We start from the raw sequence: 12936 nt of genomic DNA, 5'->3' as shown, positions 1-12936 counted from the left end.
CTGATACAATGTAATATGAAAAGAAGTCAGGGTAGGGTGTCAAAAGGTAAATCTGAAATACTCACTATATGCCAAAAGTGGAATAAAAATAACCATCTAGAAGCTCAAATAAGAAAAAAATTCTCTTTAACTAAAGGGGAAAAAATTATATATGTGCATATATATATATATGTATATGTATGTATGCATATATAGGCCATTAGGCCCTTTATTGGGCATGCATCTAGGGGGCACACAGCAGGTGGTCCAAAAATGTAGACATGAAACAAAGTTGAAATCTATATAGATATTCAATCAGTTTTACTTTGTACGCCCTATCCACACGCTTAAGCGAAACAACTGACCTCAATGCAAAGGAACAGAGGCACAGTACAACCAAGAGATTAAATCCTTGTGTAAATCAGAGCCACTAATCTCTCATTTTTCTGATCTTTAGGAACTCCAAGATTGTAAACAAAGCGATAAGTTATATTAAACAAAAACATTGCCTCAGTCTGGTTTTTTCCACTTGGATTTTGACACAGTGTCTCTGCCTGCGTCTGATTTATGACTTGTGCCATGGAGAAATTTTTTACTTGTTATTTTATAAACACAGCATCTGTAGCCTCTTGTTATGGGGTTGAACTACTTTATGTCCTCCATACCAACCCCCCCTCAAAAAAATAAATAAATAAATAAAAATTTAAAAACAAGCCATTGATTTATCCCTGCCTCTACTCTAAAGTCCAGATTGACTGTTGTAGAATGGATGGCCCAAGTTTTTGAATTGATTTTGAAATCGTCTCTGTCTGGGAAGTAAGATATAGCTGAGCGTGATGGTTGGTTAATCGGAGGAGGTTTATATTAAAGCCGTGAGTAAAAGCTGCTTTTGTTACACTCTCTTCCTTATCCCTGCATGATCCTTGTAGATGACATTGATGCTAATTTCTGAAAGTTGATAAAGTCGCAAAGGATTTTAGATGAAATCATACGCTTTTTTAAAAAATATTTTTTTCCTGTTTTCATCATTAAGACGTTAAACACACAAAATATGTCGTTTGAATCTACTCTACACAGTAAATGTTGTCAGTACTTAACGAAGTCTGAAAAAGTTTATATAGTTCCCCTCACATCAGGGTGAGACCATGCTGACTCCCTCAGACTTGATTTAACCAAGTGGGTAAATTTAATGTCGGCAAATTTACTGTGATTTGCCATGGAGTGTGTGCACCACATGTAGCATCTGAAAACCCTGAAAATCAAACCAAGATGATAGGTAGTGGTGTTCTACTATAATTCATGTCTACATTTGAGAGCAATCAGACTACTAATATTGTAACAAGCTGTTAGATCCAAACCATAATGTGCTGCCAGTTTACATACCTGGTGTCCCTGTCACCGTTGTATGTAACCAGCCTGTATGTCGCGATAACCATACACAACGCAAAGGAACTGAGGAATTTATGTGTGCAGAAAAATAAACAGCAAAGATATAGGACAGAAGTATGATGCGGTTTCTCCATAGTATCATATATGCTCTTCTTTTACTGGTTAACGTGTATATATATATATATATATATATATATATATATATATACACACACACACACACACACACACACACAAACATACATATACATATACATTCACACACACACACACACATATATATATATGTATATATATATACATGATTTAGCATATAAATTCAGAACAGAACACGAATTCTCACATTATAAATTGTAGAAATTAAGAATAAACTAAACAAATGTATACAATTAACATATAATCTAAATCGAATTACTTCATTACAAACATTGTAGTGGGTCAGTATCTGACACAACAACAAATCTCTTTGGAATGTACTCACAGTTTGGGTTGAGTTGTTGAAGGGGTAAGCTTTGCCTCTACAGCATGCACTATGGGAGGAGAGGAGAATTTAGACAGATAACAGGAGGTGCATGCATATAAACCAGCTGCTCTTGTCCACCCCTCCCCCTTGTCCCCACATCTGAGAGGGAAATGTGCAGGACTGCATGCAAGTGTGCAGCCTGAGTGATTCTGCTGCTAGTACAAAGAGGATTCCGGCTGGTATATTTCTCAAGAACGAATGAGAAACGCTTTCCATGCATTAATTCATAAGTACAGCCTTTTGGGTAAAACTTTAAGCTGTTGTTACTATATACGCACAGATTCCAAATCAGACTACGATGCTTAATCGATGTAAACTACATAATTTTTTTTTTATTATTATTATCAGCAAGTAACCCTGGACATAAAAGTATCTCTTAGGAGGCGCCTCAGTGTTTGTTGAGTTTACAACATACCAAGTAATAATAATAGTAATTTTGTCTGCTGCAGTAGCAAGTAGAAACACAAATGATTGTAGCAATAGCAATACCATCCGTAGTACAATTTGTTGAATATTATGAAACCTTTACAGCCATTAATTTTCAAAATATTCAGTGTACTTTCACAACTGTCGCTGTCAGTTGTCAGTTGTTTTTAGTAACCTGACAGACGAAACAAACGTAGGCCCTTCGTGTACGCTGATACTTGCAGAGTCATTTGACAACAAATGGAGGCCGGTGGTAGCTATGACGGTATTCATCTTAAATTATGCTGCACATGTTCTATTTGCATATGCGCATATGTTATGGTTCATGCCGCTCACTCCACCAGTTATTTGGAATTTGTGACAGGCATGCATCGCCATCCAGTGGATTGCCATCCGCTTTTTTCATGTCACTCTTTCTCTAAAACAGCGCCCAGGGATATCTTTTTTTTTGACAAGTACTGGGCATGCAACTATTATTGTGAATTGTTCCAAAGACTGAAGTGCCGCACTCTGGATGTATGTATTAAATTTACATGTAGTGCTTTTGGATTCAGAAAACTTAGTGATCTGTCCGTGGTTCTGAAACGACGAGGCATTGATTTAATTAATTTTCAGATATAATCAGTTGCTGTTTGTGAGTCAGTTGCACTGGTTATTTAATTAACGTGGGAAGTTTATTCAGTACTTTACTATGCAAGAACAAATTTCTGGGGCTGGAGAAGATTTTGGATTTTGATTCAGATCATTTTCTCAAAGGCCTAAATTGTGATTAGTTCACGGGCGTGGACAGTGAAAAACTACACTTCCCATATTCCCAAGTAGGCGCTGTCTGGTCATTTGTCACGGTGTTATTGTTTGAACGGTGGGCGTTCCTGCACAAAGCGCTTTGCATGGGAAGTTTGTCTCCAGCAAATCTTTAACACATCACTTTCTAGTAAGCTCTAACGTGATGAATACTTGCAGTGTACTGCGATTTCTCTCGCAGGCGGGCTGGTATGTGCCAACTATGGAGGAAAGGGGAGGTGAAAGTTCACAATGGCTTGGACATATCAGGTGACAATGTACAGAATTTAGACTCCCTCTACAGTGTAATTTTCCAAAACTAAGAGAATGACAAGCGAAGGGGTTTCAAAGCATAATGCAGAAGATGTGGAAGACGAGGAATTAACGTTTGACTACTACGACGACGATGACTTCGACACATTCGCAGACGGGGATGGTGATTGTGGCTGTGAAGATGGTTAGTGGATACTTCTTTAAAAAACTTTTGCAACACCGGAAGGTCACAAACTCACCGTATCAGAGTAACAGTAAACAGCAAATGTTTCCAGAAGTCTTTGAAAGGCTGTAGTAAACGTTACCTATTTTTGATTTGTGCATGAGCATGTGTTCCTGTCTACAGAAAAAAAATTCCCAAATGATTAAATAAGTATGGCTAAACTTATTTTTAAATAGCTTTTCTTCTCTTAATCTTGAACTTGTGAAAGAACAGTCAAGAATGCCTCAGCTTTAAAGTCGAATGCATCTCATTCTAACATAAATTGACCACTCATGCGGTGACTCTTAAACTCTTGAAACCCGCGGAAAATATAATTAAATAACCAGTTGGAAAATTAAAAGTTTGTCATGGGTCAGCAGCCCATCTCTCTCCGCTGTGGCACGTCGCGCCCTCATTTCACAGTTTGCCCACACATTTGACACACAGTATGAAATCTCAAAGAATTTATGTTATTACGGCCTGCCATTGCAATGAGAGGGTTTTACTTTTTACTTTTTTTTTCTGACTGGACACAGTGAAATAATTAATAGTATGTAAATTAATACTTCATTATCTTTTACGGACACGGTTGTCCTGAAGTAGACCTAGGATCATTATATGCTTGTCGTAGAGGATAATCTGCCTTTGACCATGGGTGTCAGATTAAGGAACGTAGACAAACATAGCAGGATTCCCGAGACTGTATTTTAAGATTGGAAGTGCTCCTCAGTCTTACCAAATGCAGCTCACATTCTTCCGCACGGTGCTATCAAGGTCACGGCCTTGTAATGAGCGGGAACATGTGATTAGGAAGGAATGGAGAGCCCTGCGTGGAGTGCACACCAATACTGTTGATAACTTGATTTATGACGTGCGTTATAAATTATTTGGTAATACAATACAAACTTTCATTTGTTGTCTTGAACATACTAGCTGGTATTATACTAGCTATTCTAGAACATACTAGTTGTGATACAATGATAACCAAATATGTTTTTAAATTTCCTTCCTGAGTTTTCCTTCCCTTTTAATTTAGTCATATTCTGTTTGAGCCCTCTTTAATCAGACTTTTTGTTAATCAAGACAGAGATGTGTAGATATCAGATCTGGCTAAATGAAAATTTGCTTAATTTTTGACTCACATTTGTATGTGTTTGGTTGTCTGTGGTACAGTGCTTGGGTTCAGTGACCCTTTCAGCGAGGTGAAGCCACGCATATTACTTATGGGTCTGCGACGCAGCGGCAAGTCTTCCATCCAAAAAGTGGTGTTCCACAAGATGTCTCCAAACGAAACGCTCTTCCTGGAGAGCACTAACAAGATATGCCGTGAGGATGTCTCCAACAGCTCCTTTGTCAGTTTCCAGATCTGGGATTTCCCTGGCCAAATAGATTTCTTTGACCCAACATTTGATTATGAGATGATCTTTCGCGGCACGGGGGCACTCATCTTTGTCATCGACTCGCAGGTACAATTTCCGTCACACCTTGACATGCCCAGCATTCTTTTAAAGTCATGTACTGCCGCTATCTCCTCCTCGTCATGGAAACATCTGGTATAGACCAAGTTAGAGATTATTTTCTTTTTCTTTTTTTTTAGCAGTTGTGCACAAAACATATTAGATGCACCTTAGTTAAGCATTTTATGTTATGCCGTAAGGGATTATTTGATTTCAACTGATGTTAAACATGGGTCTAAATAGATCTGTCTACCTCCAGTTGGTCATTGAATACTTCATCCTTTCTATGCAGGATGATTATGTAGAAGCACTGAGTCGACTCCACCTTACTGTGACCAGGGCCTACAAAGTCAACCCAGACATCAACTTTGAAGTGTTCATCCACAAGGTGGATGGGCTGTCAGATGATCACAAGATTGAAAAACAGAGAGATATACACAAACGTGCCAATGATGACCTTGTGGATGCAGGCCTGGAGAGGATACATTTAAGGTTGTTTTGACAAGTTATGCTCTGAAAGATCATTTTGTGATTATGATTGATATGAACAATGTGAGTGTGTGTCTATGTGTGTCTGTCTGTCTGTCTGATGTGTCTTTGTGTGTCTGGCTGTGTGTGTGTGTGCTTGTTTGTTGATGTGTGTGTATTGTGTGTGTATGTGTGTGTGTATGTATGCGTAATATGTAATAAAGGCTTGTTTTCCCTTTTATTTCAGTTTCTACCTGACCAGCATTTATGATCACTCAATATTTGAGGCTTTCAGTAAAGTTGTGCAGAAACTCATTCCTCAACTTCCAACCCTGGAGAATCTGCTCAACATTTTCATTTCTGTGAGTACCCATCCAAGTCATGTATATACGGAGTATGGCACCTTGATGTCTGTGATGCTTTGTGTCTCTGACAAAGAAAAATCTCCCTTGCCCTCGGCTTTGAACTCTTTCAGTTTAAGAATGTGCTCAGGTTGTTAGCATGTAATATGGAGGCAGTCACGTGTGTAAACCATTACATGGCCAGCAGCCTTTTGGTGCTTTTCCTTTGAGCGTGCCGTTTGGAGCACACATCAATGTTTTGTTCATAGAATTCTTTAACACTGTAGTTACTTGGATTTGCCCTGATTTTTAATGCCTAAACTATATGTGGCCTGAACATATGGTTTAATATCATTAACAACTCACAAGTTCAATTTCTGGTGGCCATTTCTAAATGTGCCAATGCCAATTTCATTTCTCAAATGACCTATGTTTGAAAAATGAGCTTGATTGTTTAGTCTCATCAATTTTTCTAGGCATCTTCTTTACACATTCATAGTACGCTGTGGAAATGTTGCCAATGAAAATAAACTCCTTTTATTTCTACCAGTTGGTGGCAGCAGCAGGACAATGATCAAGGAGTGAAATACACAGTGATTATATATTTCCTATCAGCACACGCAGTTGAAGAAATTCTCTTAAAGCGGTGGTCAATTATTAATAGCGTAATTCCAATGGTTCTTTAGTTCAAATGTAGTTGGCCTTTTGAATGTAGTTCTGCTGTTCTGAGTATGTGTCTCAGTTTTGCTTTCTTCTTGACTTGACATATTTTGGTGAAAAGAGTAATGAATTTCGAGAGCACTGTGGTGGGAAATGATCTGAAATATCTTTAATTACATGTCTCCAGTTCAAAGTAAGATAAATTGAGATAATTCACCGTAATTCATTAAGGATGAAAATCAAATTTAAAATGATATCAAGGGAAATTCACTGCTTAACTTTTTCTTTTTTTTGTTCATCCTGTCCTCACTATTAGTCCCTGTGGTACCCATGCAAAGATTCATCCTCAATATTTGTTTTTGCATTTTGAGTGGGAGCATGAAACACTTAGCCAATATGTCATTCAATAGATTTTAAAAATCCTGTTATGAAAGAATCTCATCAGTCTACTGTTTGCCAAAATGAGACCTCACCATATGTTCACTCTTTTCGTAAAGGATTCTGTATTGACCATTATGTATGCTTAATGTTACGATTCTATAGCAGTCCTGTTTATGTGCTTATGTAACTCAAATGAACACATACTTTACAAATGTGGACCTGTAATAATGAAGTCACTTAGTGGTCTTTAACCCTTTAAGTGTTGTCCTTGCAGAATTCAGGGATTGAAAAGGCTTTCCTCTTCGACGTGGTCAGTAAGATCTACATTGCCACTGACAGCAGTCCTGTGGACATGCAGACCTACGAGTTGTGCTGCGATATGATTGATGTGGTCATTGACATCTCCTGCATCTATGGGTGAGTGATTCCACCCCCCCCCCCCCATGACCTCTGATGGCTCCTGTTTAATGGCGGGAGAAAACACTTGCCTTGGCGGTAGTGTAGTTCCATTTTCACCACCTGAAGAAGAACATGTGATCTTTTTACTTTGACATTCACCAACACCAGGATTAGAATGTTGGTCACCATCTTCTCCTGAATCATATAATGAGTTAAGGCAGAGCATTGGGCCATTTTAATCTCCATTGACCTCATTTCTACAGAAATGTGGTCACTGTTTAAATCTGGAATGGAGTATCAGCGCGTTCCTCCGGGCATTTCTGTGGTCATAAATATGAGCGTCATGGTATGGTGCCCCCAGCTTCACTGACCTAATGTACACTGTTACCAAGCAGGGCAGTCAGACCTGAGGCTGGCTGCTGTCTGTTCTTCAGATCAGATCAGGCATTCCAGATCTCTCGCATGGTTCAGGGAAGAGAGGGAGCATTTATCTCTGCCAACTCTGGCCTCAGGGAGCGACCACAGTAACCACAGTACTTTATAGAACGGATTATTATATGCTTTTTGGTGCTTTTTTTTTTTTTTTTTGTAAGATGGTTACAATGGTTTTGTGTAAGATGTTTGTTATTGAGCTGCAGCATCATTTTGGATGCAAATAGCTGCACTATTATCGAATGTTAAATTCCCTCAGCCTCACCTATCTGCTTTTTTTTTTCAATCTCACCATCTCATTTACTGAATAAATTACATTGGTAAGCATAGTTTGTCATGTGCATGTTTATCGGCGTGCTCAAATTCTTTTAAGCCTCACATCTTAAATGTATAATTATGTGTGTGTGTGTGTGTGTGTGTCCTTATGTGTATACTCCTATAACAAACTGACATTGGGAAGCAGATGGGATCAAGTCAGGAGATTTTTCATATGTTTTGATGATAATGAGATGACACAACAGCTGTTCTACACTGCTGCACTGCTAGATTTCAACCAGTGTTTCATCATGCTTTTCGTATTAATACATTGATATATACTTTCATATTAATTCACAACGTGTCTGAGTGTCACTATAATATAAATGCTACTGGTTTTAACACCAAAGAATATAAGAGAAGAGATTGATGTTTTCTTGTGCGTAAATGTCCTCTAGCATTTATATGCAGAATATTGTATTCAGAGTATGGCGTTAGATGATAATAATATTGCAGTCTATGTCAGTGTGCAGTGCTGCATTTGTTTTTCAGACTGACGGAAGATGAGGCTGGATCCCCATATGATAAAGAGTCCATGGCTATCATCCACCTGAACAACACCACGGTCATGTACCTGAAAGAAGTCACCAAGTTCCTGGCCTTGGTCTGTTTTCTAAGAGAAGAGAGTTTTGAGAGAAAAGGTGACGACATTACACTAAACTGGCTTCATGTGTTTTTAGACCTATTAATTGGACAGCAAATGGTCTTTACTCATCACACACAGGCGATGAATCCTCATTACAACCTCTGATGCTTTAGAACTGATTACAGTGAAAGCAGACATGTGACAGCTGTCCAGAGATTTGGAAACGGATACGGTCTTGCTTGTACACTCCGACATTGGTAAAACAGAGCATCAGGCATTGCCAGAAAGGTATAGAGGCTAATGAAGATGAAAATATTCAAACAGAAATCCACCACTCTTCCAGCATGAGGTCTGCTGGGGTAAAAGAACATCAGGCAGAGTTACACCATCATGAGCAGAATAAACGAGTTTGCCTGAATTTATTTGACATGAAGTCACAACCTCCCGCGGAGTATCTACATACACATGAAAAGCGCTGAGCGAAAAGGTCATAGAAATTACAGGGCTTGCAGCAGAAGTAGACAGGTTTCTTCAGCTGTGTTATTCTCAGAAATTATGGCATAATTATGCAGATGCAAATAGATAACGCCTCCAATTTCAGTCTGTGGTAAGATCTTGAATGCTTTTCATCTGAAAAATAGAAACTGCTAATATCAGAGCTAAGCCAACTGATATGACACATACACATACACATAATAACTAACCTAAACCCAAAATGTGATAGTAATTTCACTATTTTCATGCCAGTCTAAATATATGATGTACTTAGATTCTTCTCTAATGGTTTTTAGAGTTGACAATCAAAAATTAACGATCTTGTGAGCTGGAAATTGTTTGCATTGCATTTAAATAAAATAGACTGATTTTATTATGACTGGTTTTAATACGGAAAGAGGTTTGTTCTATTAGACTTGCTGTTCACACAACCCAGGAATATGTACAGCAGTGTAAATATTGTTGAGCTATTTGTATCAGATTAAATCTGTCTATTTCACTGGGAGTAAATAGACAGATTTACTCCCAGAGAAAGGGACTGTGCCGCGGCAATGGGCAAACTGTTCTTTGTTTCTTGCTATCCTATCTTTCTTACCAAACTTAAACAGTGCATTTGTGATAACCATGTTCTCAAAGCATCGTTTGGATGCAAACATTGTTTGACCTTTTCAGTCAAGAACTGTGGTACTGTGAATCTTGTAACTCAAAGTAAATTTAAACTGTGACTTGCATGATCAATTACCTTGTATGAATCCTTGTCAGATAAATCAACTTAGGTCCCTGGGTAGTTTTATTCAATGAGAAACCATGGTCCAAACCCTCAGATTCAGTCTAGAGGGTTTCGTCATATTTCTGATGTCAAATATGCATGAAGAGACCATTTAGCATCATGGTTATCTTTGTTGAATTCTGTTTATCTTCCAGAAGGCTTTCATGTTGAACTAATGCAAATCTTGAAACTTTGCCATCAAGACAATTATAGCTTAAAAGTAGTGTTTTATCACATTCATAAGTGTTTTAAGAGACTCTTGTGGCCACAAAGAGGCATATTTTGAGAGCTGAACTTTCACAAATTTATCTGTGAATTAATGAAAATGAAAAGGGTTTTCAGACATGAAACTTTTGCATAACACATGATGAGTTAATTACTAATTTATGAGTTAATTATTATTAATTATTTATTCTTACAATATGCTGGAAAGTGCTTTGAGCCAGTTGGTTTCTCCTAGAGTGTATCTGGCCTGTCAGGTACTCCCCTTGGAATATTGATCCTTGGTCTTATCTCTGTCCTGTAGGACTTATTGACTACAACTTTCACTGTTTCAAAAAGGCCATCGAAGAAGTCTTTGACGTGCGATTGAAAGTGCAGAAAAGTCGAAAGCTTCTCAGCCAAAGGAGATGGAGCAAACAAACCACGGCGAATGGAACTCATCCATAGCCAGACTGACAGAGTGAGCATCTTGCAGCTGTTACGTACAGCTCAGTGTGGAGAACTGAGTCCAATGTAAGTGTGGTCTGGGTAACTGCTCCTTGAAAATAATCACCGTTGTGTCAAGCAAATTTATTCTTTGCTAGAATGTTCTTACACTGCTAAATTTCATGCCAAGGCCATGTTTGTGGTATGTTTCTCCACTGTTTGTGAGAAAAGTTACTTTCTACAAAAAATATGTTATGCTTGAAGAAAAATATGTTTGTGTTACTACAGTATGCTTCTAGATTATAGTAAATACCTGGATCCATGTTCATGTTTGAGAATTCATAAATTTGTTTAATGTACTATAGGTCATGCGGCAACAATTTGAACGCTACCATTCTTTATAAAGGTCATGATGTTTTAAAGTAATGGAATGAACATGTTTTGATGTAGTGGGCAAAAAAGTTGTTGGGAAAAAAAAGCAGTTATAGAAATTGATATTTTTTTTGTACATTTTTATATGTACTTTTCCAACTTATAGTATTATTCCTTATGTGTGTGTGCAGCCACCTTTAACAGTCAACAGCTTCCAAACAGCTGCTGAAGTAACAGTTTTCACTTATGGTTGCAATTTAGTTGTTGATTGCCAGCATTTTTTTCTTTGAAAATGCATAACTGATTGCATTAATATGATGTAAGTCCACATTTTCATGGTCTTTTCCTCAAATGTGAAGTGTTTTGAGTATAGTAGCAGTCGAGTATGTTGGTTCAGCAAGATCAGGAAGTGTGCAATTGTTTTTGATATTAGCTTTTTAACTGCTTTGGAATAATGTTAAAACTATTTTATTTGTCCACTAATTTGCTGAATATTTATTTATTTTGTTAATAAAAGGCATTTTGTTTACATTCCATTTATTTAATGCTGCCTTTAAAAAAAGAATGTGCGTACGTTGTTCACTGGGTTGCAGTTTGTAATATGTGCATATACTAAGGTAATCTCAACTTAACTCTCTCACATGTTAGTTATGAAACAATTTATTCATATTTCTGAAGGGAAAAAATCTTATAAGTATGGAGAATTAGGTGTGCCTCACACATAAAAAATTAAGAACCTAGTAAGTACATCAATAAACAATCTGAAAACAAAACGGCAAACTGAAAAAAAGAAATTAAGAATTCAATAGATATACAAACAATACATAGAAGAATTAGCCATCCTGAAAAAAACAAAATATAAACCTGCGCAGAACTGGATGGATTAAAAAGGCAATCGATAAAACAGATTAACGGTAAATTTAAAAATATGACAAAACACAAGTTAAAGCACAGTTTATTAATCTATTTCTGGTCCACTTTCCTGTAACTTTTCCAACAACTTCATTGATTTGTTTACTTTTCCTTCACGTATTTTCTTTTGTTTTCATTCTCCCTCAGATTTTTCCTTGTACAATTTGTCAGTCAAGCTCAGATGACATAATTGCATTGGCTGACAATGTTGACTGCAGTTCACCTGAGTTTTCGTGTGCCCATACAAAAGTGATTCAGTGTATTTGTATATTTCCTTATACACTTTTTTAACAGGAACAGCGCACGTTAATTTTGTCTCTCCGTCAACGGGCCAGGATTAGCCATCGAGATACTTTTCATACATGGCCCCTCAGGAGTTGTTGACAATGCTGCGAACACTATACATCAGTACATTATATCAAATGTAGCAATACATTAAACCTACAGAAAATGAAGTTTGCTGTGTCTATACTATATCACCTATTGAAATGGTGCACTAAACATTCCCTTCTAGTAGGGCCCCTTGTTGGCCTACTGTCACAGTGAAGGAAAAGCCATGAAGAAGCATCTGTCCTCTTCTACAAACAGATTAGTGACATGGCTTGGTCAAACCTAAATAAGATAGGTAATGATTAGTTTATAAGGGGATAGGGGAACATTCTGAGGACAAGCCAGCTTCTGTGTGTGCTTACACCTTAAGGCATGTTGGAGACATGTCCTGAACGCCTTGCTGAGGGAATTGTTTTATGATATGCTTAAGAACCATTCAGCCCAGGATGGCCCATCATATGTTTAGTAAAGTATCGTAAGATCAAAGGTACACGTAAGTGGTTCATTAAATCGTAACATTTCTAATTAATCCCAGTGCTATTTCCAAAGCTGCATGCTTATTTGAAAACTCAGTTGAAAGAAGAAGGGATGTAATTTGTATCAGCTACACGGAGCATAAAAATAAAGGCACACAGGTGCAACCAAAAGAAAAGTAGAACAGAAATGGATTCACCATTAATAAACTTGTAATCTTTTAATTTGTGCACCCTTAAATTAGTTGTTATATTTTCAAATTATATTAACTGAGTAATTCTAATCTGTAGTGCTTTTTCATGGACTAACTTATTAATTTGAT

At 37.4% G+C, this 12936-nt stretch overlaps 1 protein-coding gene across 1 annotated transcript; it reads left to right on the top strand.

The window, feature by feature from the left end:
* The first annotated feature begins 3408 nt into the window (after positions 1 to 3408).
* rragd (ras-related GTP binding D) lies at positions 3409 to 10547 on the top strand. Its single transcript, XM_030789150.1, has 7 exons — positions 3409 to 3557; positions 4749 to 5041; positions 5325 to 5524; positions 5748 to 5862; positions 7157 to 7299; positions 8521 to 8669; positions 10405 to 10547. Exons 1-7 carry the CDS (start codon positions 3428 to 3430, stop codon positions 10545 to 10547), a joined length of 1173 nt encoding a protein of 390 aa, XP_030645010.1. The 5' UTR covers positions 3409 to 3427.
* The last annotated feature ends 2389 nt before the right edge of the window (positions 10548 to 12936 follow it).

The sequence above is a fragment of the Chanos chanos genome, chromosome 1, assembly GCF_902362185.1.
Source record: "Chanos chanos chromosome 1, fChaCha1.1, whole genome shotgun sequence".
NCBI classification, from domain to species: Eukaryota; Metazoa; Chordata; class Actinopteri; order Gonorynchiformes; family Chanidae; genus Chanos; species Chanos chanos.
Note: the sequence above shows the minus strand (reverse complement) of the source record. Positions and strands in the feature narration are given on the sequence as shown.

Bases quoted from the DNA above. Each gene is read 5' to 3' on its own strand.
- rragd (XM_030789150.1), top strand. From the start codon at position 3,428: ATGACAAGCGAAGGGGTTTCAAAGCATAATGCAGAAGATGTGGAAGAC. The intron at 3,558-4,748 runs GTTAGTGGATAC...TCTGTGGTACAG, and splicing joins TGATTGTGGCTGTGAAGATG to TGCTTGGGTTCAGTGACCCT. The intron at 5,863-7,156 runs GTGAGTACCCAT...TTGTCCTTGCAG, and splicing joins TGCTCAACATTTTCATTTCT to AATTCAGGGATTGAAAAGGC.